Raw genomic sequence first — 16305 nt, 5'->3', positions numbered from 1 at the left:
CCGCTTGTGGATATGAACTAAGTTGGAACGGGAACCAGCCCTTCACTCATTCTGACACGCTACAGGTGTGCTCATTCCCTTCTTTAAGTGGAGAGTACTGCTAGTGCTGCTCAGCAGAGGCAGTAATTATAATTGAAACTGGTTCTTACCAAGCTCTATATTGATGCCCCTAACTATTCAAGATAAAACATTGATTGCTTTCTCAAAAATGTGAGCATCACTACTAAAGTTCCTTAATACAAGTCTGCGAGGCTGTCCTTGTTACATTTACCAGGTTGTATTTTATGTTGCATGGTTAGTGTGTCCTTATTTCTGAGGAGTATTTTCTTTTCCTGGATGGGTTTGTGTAGCTTTGTTTGAACATATGACATATGACTCTCCTAAAGAGGATACTGTGAACCATGTTGCCTCTAGGTTTCTGAGTTCAAGATGTGGATTGATGCTCAAGATGGGGCATGTTTGAGATGTCAAGTTGAGACTTAAAGCATTGAAAGTTTCTGACAGTGCCTGCCACTGGGTCAAAAAGGTGTTCAGGCTACAGACTCAGCAAATCCTTTGCCGCTCTGCAGTGCTCACAGAACAATGGTCACATATTTGCCATTGGCAATTACAGTTCTATGGGAACGTTTGTGAAGACGGTGCACAGTTGTATGGAAAGTGCCAAATAAAAAAAAAGCAAGATTTGTTTGTGTGGAGAATTGTGAAGTGGAAGAGACTAAGGGAAGTGAATGCAGATGGTGAAAGTGAAAAGACAGTGATAGAAAGAAAGGAGATTAGGTGTGAGACATGCAGATGGAGGAACTTCAGAAACAGAGGTGGGAAAAAAGTGTAAGCGACCAATGCATAAAGAGAGACTGCCTGCATTTTCTGTAAGTGTATCCAAGCACTTCACACAAACACATACAGCACACCAGATCTGCAGGTTTTGCAGATGCTTGTTAGCACTGATTTGTATTCAATGTTAGATAAATTAGTAGCATCTCCCATTCTTCGCCTCACATCACTAAGCTCTGCAATATGCACCTCAAGGACAGCTTTGGTGCCAGGAGGGGACAGGCACAGGATTCTAGTTCATATATTTTTGACATGTCAAATATTATATGGACAGTCCTTTTATGTATGAACGGCGCTACTGTGGCCATACCCGGTAGAGAGACCACCACCCAAATTGTTCTGCCCCCTTGAAGCACTGGGTTTGCTAATCACGTACACAAACTTGGATCATCATGTAATGCAAATTAATGATAAATAAGCTATGGCATTAAATAAATGAATATAAATGAACTTCATTTGATTAAATTAAGAAGCAACTACATAAATAAACCTGTGTTGTTCTGAATGACACTGTTGCCATTAAGCATTTAATTCTTATGTGAAACGTTACACCCTTGCTAGAAAAACAAGCATTTGCAATGCAATAGGTCTCACATTAGCTTGAGTTACAGCTATTGGTGTTGTAAATGCATAACTGGACTTTTCTTGCACATAAATTAGTCAAGCTTGCCGGATTAACTGGTCCTCTCTGCTACATAATTCCAGTGGCACTGCATATAACTAAAGCATTTAAATGTACCTTCTTCCTCTACTTGCAGCAAAAAAAATGAAACTATTGCCATTACTTATTATATTTATTTATATTATTATTTGGGGGCCCACCCCAACCTACTATGGGGATCCAGAGATGACAGATAGAAAAAGCATGTCATGGTGACCATTTTGATGGCAGTCCCATTGTCCTAGGACCACCATACAGTTTCCAAGTGTAGCGAATATTGTAGTATCTTGACTGTAATGCGCAGAACAGCCCGTAGAGGGCACCACAATAAAAACTGCATTTGGAAGAAACATGGTCATGTAACGATATAGTCAGCACATAAAGGGCATAACCACATCAAAAGAGAATGGCAGTAAGTAATGTAGTGTAACCATATATTTAGCCCCTAAAGGGGGTAGTGCCTTACACATTTTCAAGCCTAGCTGACCTACTGCAATAATATTGCAAACAAGGCCCTTAAAAACACAAATTACTCCAGCTGTAAAACAAAAGTTCCAGCCCTGAGAACTTAAAAAGACACTAAATGGTGAGAGAGGTTACTATTTGGAATCCCCCCAACAGTTTGGTGGTGGTCCCATTGTCGTAGGACCACCACAGGCTGAGTTATGGGCCAAAATATTTTGTAAAAGAAATGCCCTGCAATATTGTAGTATTGGCTCTCCCTCTGTGCTGGGAGAGCCGCGTTGAGAATTTTCTACTTAAAATGCGCCCGTTTGTATATTTTTCAACAGCTAAACTTGTTTGTAAGTGGCACTAATGTATAGCACTCCTTCGATCAATTTTGCACTATATGAAACTTCACATACGTAAGTAGTACTCATGTAAAGCGCTCCTCTGATCAAGTTTGCGCTATATTAAATGTAAAAAAAAAAGAACCCCTCTCCAGCTTCCAGCCTTTGGGTGCAGACACCACAGAGAAATAGAGGCATGCCCAAAAACAGGGAAGAGGATGAAACAACATACGGACAAGGAAGGTGAAGCAGAGAGGCAAAAGAAAAAAGCCTTTGCAATGCAATGGGTCTCGCATTTGCACGACTTAGAGCAAACAGTGTTGTAAAGTCCTAACCGAACTTTTATTGCCCCATAAAATGAAAATGAAAAGTAAAACAGTTTAACATTAGCGAGCCCATTCAAAGTGCCACGGCCACCATAAGCATGAAGGAGACACACAAAAGGAAACAGAAGTTCGCTTGCAGTCAAATGTAACACAAAAGTGCAATTTTCCGTGTACAAGTGTTGATGTCATGCAAAGCGCTCAAATAATGCCCAGCGAGATTGCGCTGTGTAGGAAATAAAAAGAAAAAGTAGCCTAGAAGCCATGCGGAAAACAGGGAGCCTTGTATCTTTTCAGTAGTTGGCTGGTGCGCTCGAGGAGGCCTAAACACCAGAAAAGGCATGATGTATGCATGCCTTTAACAAATTAAATCAAGCAAATTTTAAAAGGCATGCCCACAAACCAACAAAACTGATGGGCGTACGGTGGGCGTGGTTAAAAGCCCACCGAGAGATGACCGCAGGCTACAGCACTTGTGTGCTTGACCCTAAAAAAGTAGTGCGCCATACTAAGGTATATGGCCCATCATGCAGTAATCCATGTAACAGGGTCAGTATCCAAGGTGATAACAGAGCAGCCTCAAGGCAGGACAAACATAAAGCATTTACCTACGAAATCAAGGGAATTTTGAAAGGCAGGCCAAGGAACGAATTAAAGTGATGGGCGTGGTGAAAGCCCACAGAAGTAGATTACAACATGTCACGAGACAGCGCATGCGCTGCCTAAGCTTGGCCTAAAAATTATGAAACTGAATAAAGAATATAGATGTTGTGTCTGCTTTTTAGCACCACCCAGTGGAACCATTTAAAACTGCAGTTTCTTTAAAAAAAAATTGCACAGGTCTTTAAGCAAATTTGTCCCATATCTGGCTTCAATATCCTATGATAATAATAATATAAATCAATATCCTATGAACAGACTTCAAAGTGAACTAGAAGGGACTGGCTAAAGTTGCAGGACACTGCATACCTGACATGAGGTATAAATGTTATGAACACTGCCAATGACTGGAGGAAGCTGTGACTCCCATGATCTCCGTCACCCTCACCAACCCCTTCACTTAATCCCATTCTATTCATATCTTTCACCTTTCTCCAGCCTTCTCTCCCGACGCCATCTACCTCCCTCTCTCTTCCATCTTTCTTCTGCTACTCAACCCCCTCAGCTTCCCTATTTATTTCAACAAGTCATCTGTTCAAGGCCATAAGTGCTAAAGAAAATCAGTGAGAGGGTTAATTAGCATATAGCATGTGTAATGACGTCAACGAAAGTGCCACTGGAAGTGTTCTGACACCCTTACTTTTAACTGGAATGGGTCTATGACAGTCTCCTATTCCATGTATTCAGCAAGGAAGTTCTTGGCCTCGTCACCTAGATGCGGATATGTTTATACATCTCTCATGCTCACCACTATTTTCTTAGCTTGAAATGTACATCTTAAAAATGCATGTTTTAATAAAGCTGAGTGGATAAGCCCTCACTGAGGAGATCTATACGGCCTCCTGGTCACTGGTTTAGATCCCATAATTGTCAACCATGTCTTTCCTCTTTCAAGTTCTATGGAACCAGCATAAGGTCAAATGAGTAAGAAACACTGCCTACAAACATACAAACAAGCCATAAACATTAATACAAAAGCTCTACAAAGAACATATTTTCATTATTATTATCAAAGAATGAGTAACTCATGCTAGGGGTGTGTTAAATTTGCATAATTTACTTTTGCTTAATTGCATGAAATTTGGGGAAAATTACAGATAATTATGTGAACTGCATTCCCATCATTTATCCCTATTTATTTAGCGTGAATTGCATCCATGCGTGGTTTTTGGACATAAAGATGCATTTTGCAGTAAAAAATAAAAAAATATAGGGAGGCGTACAGCAGCCGCTTGCGTTCTTTTCACTCACGTTGGTACCAAGCACCCATGATAGGATTTTTCTCGGAACAGACAGAAAATTACACAATGGGGGTTATTACAACTTTGGAGGAGGTGTTAATCCGTCCCAAAAGTTACGGTAAAGTGACGGATATACCACCAGCCGTATTACAAGTCCATTATATCCTATGGAACTCGTAATACGGCTGGTGGTATATCCGTCACTTTATCGTCACTTTTTGGATGGATTACCACCTCCTCCAAAGTTGTAATAACCCCCAAAGTATCCTAATCGCGTAGTAACGGGAATTATGCTAAAAACAAGCATGACATGAACTGTTGGAAATTATGCAAGGTCACACTAGCATTAACGAAGATTTTGCTCTGGCATAATTTTTGCCAGAGTTGGTATTTGGTCACTTGAGTACAAAAGCACCTAATTCATCCTGCCGGCGACACCGCCATTTTATTATGTTCTTAACACAGTGAAGGAAGGATAAATGGTGATCCGGTGACTGTGTTTGAAGACTCCCCCTCCTCAGCACTCCACAAACATAAAGGGATTGTGGCAGGAGGGGTGGAAGAACACAGTGTGAGACCACACGGAAAGAATACGCGATAGCACACACTGATTTCTCTAGTGAACAGCAATTGGTGGAGGGCAAGGGGATGCCACCACTCACTTCACAATGTAAGGGACTTATCACCTCCTTCCTTCGCCTGAGCATAAAGGAAAATTGTGCAATGTCTAACAATAGTTCAGGGCCGCTGCCCACTCTCTTCCAACTCTTAACTTGTGTCCTGAACTATTTACTACTTTCATCACTCCCTTTTTAGCATTTCCTACTCGCCCCTTCTTCACTTTTAGCTGTCTCATTCTCTGCCTCTCTTTCACCCTCCCTCCATTTTTTACCCTGTGCTTCTGATCAACTATCTTATCATCCCACAATCCACTACCCTTCCTCCTCTCTTCTCTCATAGTTCAAGCATTAGCCTCCATTTCATATTTCTCAACTCCCCTTTTCGCTGTTCTTTCTCCACGTGATCCCTACCACTTCCTTCTTGATCTTTCCCATTTCTTATCCAGGCTTCCTCTTTCTCCCTTTCTACCTGTCTCCCTCTTTACTGGTGCTTCTGTCTCCCATGCTCGCTACACTTCCACATTTCCCATCCATATAATACCAACCCGATAGAGGTGAGGCAGTGTCACTTGGCCTTAAAGAGGAGCATGGGCCAGGTGGAAGTGCGCTCAACTCTCACCCAGACTTTCGGTCTGTTCTTCATTAATTGAACCTGCACCCCTCTTTCTGAACACAAACAAAGAGCCCAACTGGTAATCAATGGACCTGAAAGCAGGACAGAACTTTGTTGGTGGCGCAATCCTCTATTTGGCTCTCACTCATTTAGCTTTTTCTGCCTCCAGGCAACATCTGAAGTTCTAAGGTGGTACTCACTCTGCCTGGAAGAGGTAGATGCGCCAGTCAGCAGTCTGCAGGCGGAAAACATTGGGACGCTTGTTGTACTTGCTGGCTCTCTCTGCTAGGGCGTGGTGGATGCTGATAACCTCCTCTGAGTACTGGTAATCCAGCCGGTACTCCTCCTGGGCACAAACAGTTGAGATTATGAACAAGATGGAGATCACAAAACAAAGTTAATGCACCTTCCCAGCTCAACGGGAGACAGTGACATAGAGAAGAACAAGAAAGAGGTACACATGCAAGGGGTAGAAAAAGGTGCCCATTCTGCTCGAGTGCACTTTGCAGCGGAGCAGCATTCACTGCGTACTGGTGTTGTGAGTTTAGTACAATCCCATATAATTATTTTTAATGTTCCATTTTGACGCCCCTGTTACAATGTAGACTGGAGAGGAGGGGTCATAAAACAGGGTAATTCTTATTTTACTGTTTTGCATGAGTATGCCCTGGAGGTAAAGTTTTTCTGATAAAAGTTATGGAAGCAGGGACAACGAAAAGGCAATAACCTTCGAATGACAAAGCAAGAAATTTGTGAAATGTATGTTGTTGTTTTTTTTAAATCAAACAGGGAACATTCCCTTCAAAGCACTGTTTGGAAATTTAAATAATACAATGTCCGACAATGGGGTCACCAGCCTCCAATGGTGCTTCTGTAAGGGTCCACAAACGTCAATAAGATTAAAAACTGCAGCCCTTTTGTATAGGCACAGGATAAAGCCAAATTGAAAGGTAAACAAATATTAGAACATAAGTGTGAGGCATCAAATCAGTGACGCACGCCTTAGGTTACAAGGAATGTGCAAATGTAGGCTTGAGTGTAATACCGTGTTTTACAAAATTGCACTCTAGGAGTTACAAAGCTAAATAATGTTAAAAATTGCATTCCTGTGTTTCTATACAAGGTCATATTATTGATTGTTGCTAAATAACACTTTGAACACGATTTTAAGAAACCTGTGCAAACACTGCAACCTCTTTTTAATCCTTGTGTTAAAATGTCGAACTAGTTAGATTTTGCCACAGAATTTATTGCATAATTCCCCTAAACACATTCTCTGGCGCTTAATTTGCTTTCAATGACGCATAATTTAGTCACCCATCCCGCATAATTTGGTCCTCCACTGTCACATAATTGTAGTGAGTGTAGAGGCCCATTCACAGGCAAAAGAGAGGAAATACAGAAAAACAGAGCACAACACAAAGGGAAATAGTAGAAGACAGACTCTAAAAAGAATTGCAGTGAGAAACTTCGTACAACCAAATGGAGGAAGGACTAAAATCATAAGGGCTACATCAATAACCTGACTACTTTCTAATAGATAAAGTCTAACCCAGAAAGTTAAAATGCAAACATAAATTAAGTCACCATAACATTATCAACTATTCACAGACCCATTGCAGCACCTAGTCTCGGATCACATACTCGCGGGAAGCCTTGAATAAATCTCTTACATTGTGTTTAAGTTCAAAGGTGGGGGCGTCAAACCGAACACGTGGATCTTATGGAAGTTCTAGTTTCACCTGACGAACGCTGAAACTATCTATGTATGACAAGCAGCACGCTGGGACAAAACACACCCTAATTGCTGAGGTTTGACACTGCCTGACCTTCAACAAGTAACACCCAGCCAGATTTTCACAGCTAATTCATACCCCATTGAATGTGCACTTCCAAAAGGGACAATTGAACATCCTGCTCGACGCCCGACACCCGCAGACCCACGAGCCTTCCGAGGAAGGTGCCTGTACACACCTACCTGCTTGCTCTATCAGCTGCATCCAATGCCCATTTTAAACTGGTGTTGGCTATGGGCTTCCCGTCCTGAATGACCATTTTGCCCACTTTTTGTACAGGTCAGGGATAACCTCTCACTGCCAATGGCCATATCGATTGAGGAGTGAATTAGTTTGCTATCCTAATATGGGCGGTGTTCGCTTTTCATCACACCATCTTCACCCTTTTACTCTCCTTTTCCAATGCAGAATGAGAAGACGTCGGAGTTAGAGTTCTCTTCCTGGTTGTGGCCATGATGAAGGAATCTGCTACTGCTGCACGCTGGTTCCTGGGAGGAAGGTTTGCATTTGTTCCAGTCTTGGAATAACTGCCTTGCAGGGAGATGGCTCTCTAAAAGCTTCCTTCCACTGGCCCAGGATACTTGGGAGTATTGGGAGATACTGGCCCTTCTTCTGTGAGGGCACAATAGTCTGCAATAGGAGACATGACTCTCGTTTGTTCCTTTTTGAGGTGTAACCTGTAGGTGTCAGCTGCTCTCTTGTTGAACAAGTTGTACATTACTATGTCATCAGGAGATGAGAGCCTAGATGGAAAGGAGTCAATACCCTCTTTCGAAGAATCGATTCATGGTCTTGCGAGTCCCCTTCTGTGGTCTCAAGGTCCTGGAAAGATCACTGCTTATATACTGTCTTCTCTGTTGTAGAAAAGGTCTAGCTCCTCTTCTTGTGGTCGGGTGTAATCAGTGGTTCTAGTTCGACTTGCTCCTCTTTTCCCCTTGTGTCTTCCACAGGCCTAGTTGGGATTCTAAATCTCTTCAGGAATTTGTCACAATCCCTTTTCTTTTGGCGGATTACAACCATTTCAACTTTGAGCCAGTGTTTTTTTCCTTTTACCCTCGAGTTCCTGTTTGTATTGCATCGAGGGACCACAGCGTTTTCCTTTTCAGTCAGGCTTCCTGTTTAGACTCCTTTTCCCTCCCCGATCTTGATCGCTTTCCGGCATCGAAACAGCGTCAGAGGCTTGCCTCCAGCAGTGTCCTTGTGGTGGGACACGTGGGGCATTTTTTCCTTCAATCGCTTCGCTCCTCAGGGTTTTTGGCGTTGTGGGAGTTTTCAGGCTTTTTTGAGTCTGAAGTCATCTGCTTTGTACCACTGTACTTCTTCGATGTTACAGGTGCACATCATTAGTGTTTCCCTTTCCTCAAGACCTACTTCTGTAATTTTTCTTTATCAAGGCTGACAACGGTCTCCCTGATGTCGGACCCTTCTCCTTGTGCCACCTTGGTTTCTTCAGGGTTTTCTTCATCTTCACTCAACAGACCAAAGTCTTTGAGAAAGGGTTATATCTGCTGTGCCTACCTCATTGTATGGTATTGCCACCTCTCTTCTTCTCTGACCTTGAGCGTCTTAGGTTGAAAGTCTGCATCCATCTCACACACTTCAGCAAGCAGAGATTACAGTCTTTGTTGCTGTTCTTTTGGATGAACTTGTGGTGGCACTTGGGGTAGAACTTAAAGGGGGTTCTCTTTATTTCCTCAGTGGTGGTACAGTCTCTGACCACAAAGTCATATCTCTCAGAAGGCCAACCTTTTTTTGGTGTTCTTCATGATTTTAGCTCATTCTTCAATGTTCCTTGTCAATGGTGTCTATCTACCGTTTTTTTTTTAGTTTTTTTTTTTTATATAATTTTTTATTGTATTATAAACACTACAGTACACTACAAAACCAAATGAGATCAAGGTCCTGGCATTTATAAACAATTGTATATCAAAGAGTAAGAAGAAACGGACAAAATAATAGGATGATGACATTTGTGCTATGAGAACATGATATACTGTTCAAATCGGACGTGCAGTGGGAAAAGGGGATTAAAAGAAATATAGATAGGGGTGAGAAATAGAGAGTAAACAAATAAATAAGCGGGCAAACAAGGTATCATGTCGACGGTCACTCAGGATGTGGAAAAAAAAAAGGGTAAGGAAGGGAGGCAAATGGGCAAGCTAGTAGTGCAGCAGGGGCTTGAGGGCGAAAGCACCTGGTTTCCCAGGGGCACAAGGTAAGTTTACCGCTGTGCCGATAACTGGAATGGGAACATGTCAGAGAGCGCCGGTGTTGCAGGGCGCTCAACCCCAACATCTTAACCTTGGGGGTCATAACGCTTATGTATTTGTATGCTCTAGGGTTATGGATTATCAGGGTGGCCGCGCGGTGTAAGTAATATGGCGTGGGTCTCCTGTCGCCACTTGGCTAGTTCAGGCTGGTGCCATGTATTTTACTCATGGCACATGTTGAGGGACCTACGAAAAAGGTCACCTGAAGGTGCTGGGAAGCATCAATATGTAGCCTCTAGCGAGGTTAGTAACGAGGAAAGAAAAAGAAGGAGTCAGAGTAGGGAAGAAAAGAAAAGGAGAGGGACAAGAGTAGTAAAGAAGAGAAAGGGAGAGAGTAAAAGACAGAGGAGGGAGAGGAGGATAGGAGGGGCATGGGGGGGAAGGGGGAGGGAGGTGGGGGAGAGGGAGGGGTGGTTTTGTGTTGTGTTATTGTTTGTTTCCGGATGGTTTGCTATCTTCCCCCTGTGAGGAAGGGGGCCCACACCTGTGTAAATACTTGGGCTCGGTCTTGTAGGTTATAGATGATTCTCTCATGCGTGGCCGTGCGGGTCATGGCTACGATCCATTCTTCCAGGGTTGGTGGGGCCTCTGACAGCCAATGGCGGAGTATGCATATTTTTGCAGTAGCTAGTGCAGTATGCAGCAATCTTTTGTATGGTCTAGAGAGGTCCGGTAGGGAGGTCGTATCGTGCAAGAGTATGAGGGAGGGGGGGAGTGGCGACGGGGGCAGCATAGATTCGGCTAGAGTGGAGCTCACGACGTCCCAGAGTGGTTGAACTGCAGGACAGTCGGTCAGAATATGTTTTATATCGCAGGACGTCTCTGGGCATTGCCAACACTTCGCATGCGGGAGGAGCCCTGTCCTGTGCAGTTGTGCTGGAGACCAGTGCCAGTCGTGTAAGACCTTAAAGAGACAGAACTTTAAGCGTGCTTCCCTAGTACCTCTGTCCAGGGCTTCCAGAACGTCTTCCCAGTCGTCTGGGTCTAGGACTACCTGCAATCGGGTTTGCCATTGCAAACGTAGCCTATCCGCCAGGGGCTGGGAGTAGAGTTGTCGGGTGATTAGCTCATAGAGGCCTGCCATTACTCCCTTATGTTGCCCCCACTGGTGCAAATAAGCCACTATGGGGGAAGTCTGGGACCCCTGTCGGACAGCGTCCCCTCCCCGGGAGATACAGTGTAAGTTGTAGATATCTCCATTCCTAGCTTGGCTGGAGACCAAACTCTTCCCGCAGCCTGGGAAAGGGTGTGAGTACGTTGTTTTCTAGGACCAGCGAAAGGGTAAGGATGCCGGCCCTCCTCCACTGTAGCCAGCTGAGTACCTCACTGCCTATCCGGAGACCGCTGTTGCACCATAGGGGCGCCTGAGCGTGAATGAGGGGATGAACCCCCAACTAGTCTGTGGGACCTTCGCCAGGCTGCCCTGGACGCTTTCAGAATAGGATTTACCGAGGTGACGGATGGAAGATCGTCACGGTAAGGCCCCCCGAGGCCCTCATTCGCAAATAACAGCTGTCTTTCCACTGCGGTCCACAGAGGCTGGTTTGGAGCTTTTGACAATGTTTGGGATAGTTGGGACAGTTGCAAAGCTAAAGAGTAATGCTCCACCGATGGGAGCTCCATGCCCCCGTGTGAACGGCGGGCTAGGAGCTTGGCAGGTGATAGTCGTGGTCGCATTGGGCCCCACACGAATGATCTAATGAGTACGTCTATGCCTCGTAGTGTGGAGAGGGGTACCTATAGGAGGACGAGTCCCAGGATGTAGGTGAAGCGGGGTACTGTGACCATCCTGACTGCCTGCACTCGCCCCCACATTGAAAGGCCCAATTGGGTCCATTTTGCAAAGTCAAGTTTCATCCGCGCAATGAGAGGTTCGATATTGTCCGCCACCATGTGTGCCAAGCCTGGATTGACTAGTACTCCCAAATATTTAAGGCGTTTTGGTGTCCAGCGGAATGGATAACCTAGAAGTGCTGTCTTTGTAGTTACTCGCGAGAGGGGAAGTGCCTCACTCTTATCCCAGTTAATGCGATAACCAGAGAGGGTTGCGAATTCCTCGATGACCTCCAGCAAGGCTGGTATGGATCGTTCTAGGTCCGTGAGGGTTAGTAGGACGTCATCGGCATACAGGTAGATTTTGGAGATACCTCCAGTTAACGGTAGGCCGGATATGATGGGGGAGGATCGGATAGCTACGGCCAAGGGCTCCATCGCTAGCAGGAACAGAAGGGGGGAAAGGGGACAACCCTGTCCTGTACCTCTACGGATAGGAAAAGGTTCCGAGAGGAAGCCTTCACAGTTGACTCTGGCCGCAGGCTGGTCATAAAGCAGCCGTACCATAGAGATAAATTTGTCTCCCAGGCCGAATCTCTCCATAGCCGCAAACAGGTAAGGCCATTCTATGCGGTCAAACGCCTTTTCAGCGTCTAGAGACAGGGCTAATGCCGTCTCCGGCGAGTCCCTTGCGGTCCATAGGGTATGACATAGGGTGCACAGGTGGTTCCTAGAGGTGAGGCCTGGTACAAATCCCACCTGTGTGTGATGGATTAAGGACAGTATTACTTTGCACAGTCTGTTTGCCAAAACGCTTGCTAAAATTTTGATGTCTACGTTTAAGAGAGAGATGGGTCGATAGCTGCCACATAGTAGAGGGTCTCTACCGGGTGTTGGTATAATGGCTATCGTGGCGTTATTGAATATGGCCCCCAGTGTCTGTGTTTCACAGGCTTCATTCAGGGCCTCATGCAGGATATCGATCGCCTCTTTCCCTACCCACTTGTAGAATTCCGCCGGGCATCCGTCCTCCCCGGGTGATTTGTGATAGGGGAGGTCGGAGATGACTATCTAATTCCTGCCTGCTTATTTCCCCTTCCAGGAGACTGCATCCCTCCTCTGATAGGGAGGGGAGAGAAAGGCCTTCTAAGAAGGTGGCAGTCTGTGTCGGACTAGCTGTTGTTTCCGGTGTATAGAGGCATCTGTAAAACAGTGCGAATTCATTTGCGATAGCTTGCGGGTGTGTCAGTATTTCCCCAGAGGAGGATCGGATAGCCGGGATAGCCAAAGCGGCTGTTCTTTGGCGAAGTTGGGCTGCCAGCAGCCGTCCAGCCTTCTCACCTTGTTCGTAGTGTCTCCCTTGAAGCCTCTGCAGTGTATATTCAGCCTGGGTGGTATATAGTTTGTTAAGAGCCATTTGAGCGAGCTCTAGTTTTCGGCGTCCTGGAAGGTAGGGATGCACTGTATATTGCCTGGTGAGTCGACGGATGTCGAGTTCCAGTGCCGCCTTTTGCTCTTTCCTATCTTTATTCGCCAATGTAGCATCTCGCATGAGCTGGCCTCGTATCGAGGCCTTGGCCGCGACCCACATGGTTCGACTTGAATTTACAGTACCCAGGTTATCCTGGGAGAAAGTGGTTGCATGGTCCTGCAGTTGTAGCTTCCCCTAGGGGGATCGATAGCGATGGATTGGTAGCCTCCAGGGTTTGCGGCCCGGAGATTTTAGACCCAACTGGATGGCTACAAGCATGGGAGCATGGTCCGAAAGGCCTCCCTCCAGTATGCTATTGTCAACAGTATGGGCTACTAGATTGTGAGAGAGAAGAAAGTAGTCAAGCCGGGAGTGGGTACCGTGTAACAGTGAGAGAAAAGTAAATTCTCTCTCAGCCGGGTGAGTCAGCCTCCAGTGGTCTACTAGGCCATTGTCCGAAAGTATATCAGTCTGTAGGGCCCTGTCTGCGGTGTTAAATGTGTCCAGGGGTCCCTTTCTGTACAGTACTGCGTCTCTAGTTATGTTCCAGTCACCTCCTATTACATAGCGAGATGCCCCTATCTCGGTCAGGAGTCTGTTGAGCTGTAGAAAGAAGAGGCGTTTGGGACCCGTTGGTGCGTATATGGAGCCCACACATAGCGTAGAGTCTCCAATCTGTAGTTTGACGAATACATAGCGGCCTTCAGGGTCGGTTCATGATTTGATGAGCGTGAAAGGGAGGGTTTTGCGCACATTTTCTTGGGGTGCTCTCCGTGTTGGATAGAGGTGGATTACAACTAAACAGAGTGGTACCAACCCAGTCCCTCCGTAGTTTATCCGATTTGAGTCTGTCTAGGTGTGTCTCTTGCAATAGGGCAATGTCAGCCTGTTTGGAATTAAGATAGGATAAGACTTTTTTCCGTTTAATGTAGTGGGTGAGGCCGGTTACATTCCATGAAACTATCCGTAGGGGTACTGCTGGTGCCTTATTCGCGTTGGGCATCCTCCTTTCTTTTGTCGGTCCACCCGGGGTTATAAGCACGTGAGGTAGGGTAGTGGAATACGGGTAGGGGTCGGGGGAGGATGAAGGTAAGTGGGGACATGGGTAGGGGTCTTTAGATGGAGAGAGAGGATAGAGGAAGAAAGGAGTGGGAGGAGGTAACAGGCGTGTAGGATAGTAGGAAGAGAAAGAGAAGAAGAGGCGTATCAGTGGAAAAGGGAGAACTAATGGGAGTCTAAGAAGATAAAGAAAGAGATCAGGACTGTGGTCCCGATATCTGCGAACTTTAACCGGCGGGTCTAAAACCTAGGCCAAATGAGCATCGACGCTCGGCCAGCAGGCCCGCGCAGAGAGAGGTGGTGCACACGAGGCGCCCATGCCCCCCCCTGCGCAGGGATCCCCGTTCGCGCACGGATCTGGGTCGTGCCCGGTGTAGGCAGGTGGCCCAAGAAGGGGGGGGGGGGGGGGGGGAGGAGGAAGAGGGGCCTGCGTAGAGGGTGTGCACTACTCCTATGGCAACCCAGATTTGGGAGTGGGATGTTCCTTTGTGCTAGGTAGGTATGTCCGTGATCTGCTCTGCTCCCTCCCCATCACCCACGGCGGGCCCTCTATGGCACTCACTTGGGAACCAGGGACTTGAATCTTGAGTCTTGAGCACCCCCTCATACCTGGCGCCCCACCCCTAATCGGGATAAACTGGCCATAGGCGGGAGTAATATGCTGATAAGATGATAAAATGAGTGCTGCATGTCCTAGGAGATGCACAAGACCGGTACTCCAGAGAGGGTAGATGAGGTGAGGTAGGGTTATCGTTTCCGAGAGAGAGCGGGGGGGGGGCACGACAGGGGGAGGGAAGGAAGTTTCTGGGTCTCCGATTGAGGGGAGGGCAGAGAGGGGCTCCCAGTGGCAGATGAGAATAAGCAAGGGCGATAAAAAGCAATCAAGAACAGTCAAAAAAGACATTCAAAACAATCAAAGACATTCGAGGTCTATTAAAGGCACTGTCACTCAGCGTTATAGTGTCTTAGAGATGCACAGAGAACCGATACTCATCTCTCCATCTGGCCTTCTCCGATGTGGGGCCTCTGTGGCACTTCTACGATAGCCCATGACTCACGATAGCGGAGACCCGTAGGGGGGGCTTTGTGCCCTCCTGGCCTCAGGTGGAGGGCACTGTGGGTTTCAAAGGGGATCGGGATTTATCTCTATCGGACAGCTGTGTATACATCACCACCGCCTGTAGTACTTGGCCCCTGTTGTCGTAGTTTTTTGTTAGTCTCTCCAGGTCTCTCCCCCTGGTTTGGGAATCGGTGGCTGTTCTTCTGTCAGGGTCTAGTACAGTCTCTGGCTGGCCAGCTCCCAGGGCTTGGCCCTGTGCGTCCTGGGAGAGGGGGGGAGGACTGTGCCGCTGTTTCCATGGTTTGTGACGTGTCATGCAACCCCTCTAGGAACATTCTCAGGTCCTCTGGGTCATAAAAGGTCAGTGACTCCCCATTCTTGGTGATCCACATCCTGGCTGGTTCGAATAGGCCGAATTTCATGTTTAGGTGACGAAGGCGGGGCGAAGGGAGAGGAAAGCTCTCCTACGTTCTGCAGTCTCTCTGGAGAAGTCAGCGGAAAGCCGTACTTCTAGGGTACCCAACCGGAGTGGGCCTTGTTTTCGGGCTGTCTGTAGCAGTTGGCGAGCCTGTCCATGGCGCAGGATGCAGGCTATGATTCGGCGAGGGCGGCCTTTTCCATCCTGTCTCTTGGGACCGAGTCTGTGCGCCCGTTGGAATTCCAGAGGTGGGTCAAATGTTGTATCGGTTAATTTGGGGAGCATGTCTCGTAGGTAGGAGGGGATGTCCGCGCCCTCCATCCCTTCCGGAATCCCGAGAAGGCGAATGTTGTTTCTGCGGCTTCTGTCCTCTAGATCGGTTAGCCTGCTGCGAAGGTGCAGGAGTTCCTGGTCTCCATTGGTCCAGGAGGCAGCTTGGGCTTCCACTGTTGTCACTCGTTGTTCCAGCCCGGAGATTTGCGAGTGGAAGCCTGCTATTTCTAGCCGCATAGATCTCGTCTTTGCCGTTAGCGCCACCGTGGCATTGTCCATACCTTCCAATTTGCGGCCCACCGCCAATATCTCCTGCAGTATTCGATCCAATGACGCACCTTGCATATCCTCTGTCATGTTGGTATGCGGAGGGGTTAGGGGGTCTACTACGGGGGAGTGTTTCTGTTGGCGCAGGGCTTCAAAGAAAAGTAGTTGACGGGCT

At 46.6% G+C, this 16305-nt stretch overlaps 1 protein-coding gene across 4 annotated transcripts in view; it reads right to left on the bottom strand.

Annotated features, from left to right (window-relative positions):
- Nucleotides 1-16305, bottom strand: part of LOC138266027 (PH and SEC7 domain-containing protein 4-like) — a 257026-nt gene that overhangs the window by 44745 nt on the left and 195976 nt on the right. For all 4 annotated transcript variants that reach the window (XM_069214335.1, XM_069214338.1, XM_069214336.1 and 1 more), the window contains one exon: nucleotides 5944-6089. In XM_069214335.1, the coding sequence (XP_069070436.1) occupies nucleotides 5944-6089 (146 nt within the window). The remainder of the gene's footprint in view (nucleotides 1-5943; nucleotides 6090-16305) is intronic.

This window comes from Pleurodeles waltl, chromosome 11, assembly GCF_031143425.1.
Source record: "Pleurodeles waltl isolate 20211129_DDA chromosome 11, aPleWal1.hap1.20221129, whole genome shotgun sequence".
NCBI classification, from domain to species: domain Eukaryota; kingdom Metazoa; phylum Chordata; class Amphibia; order Caudata; family Salamandridae; genus Pleurodeles; species Pleurodeles waltl.
This window is presented reverse-complemented; position numbering and strand designations above follow the sequence as displayed.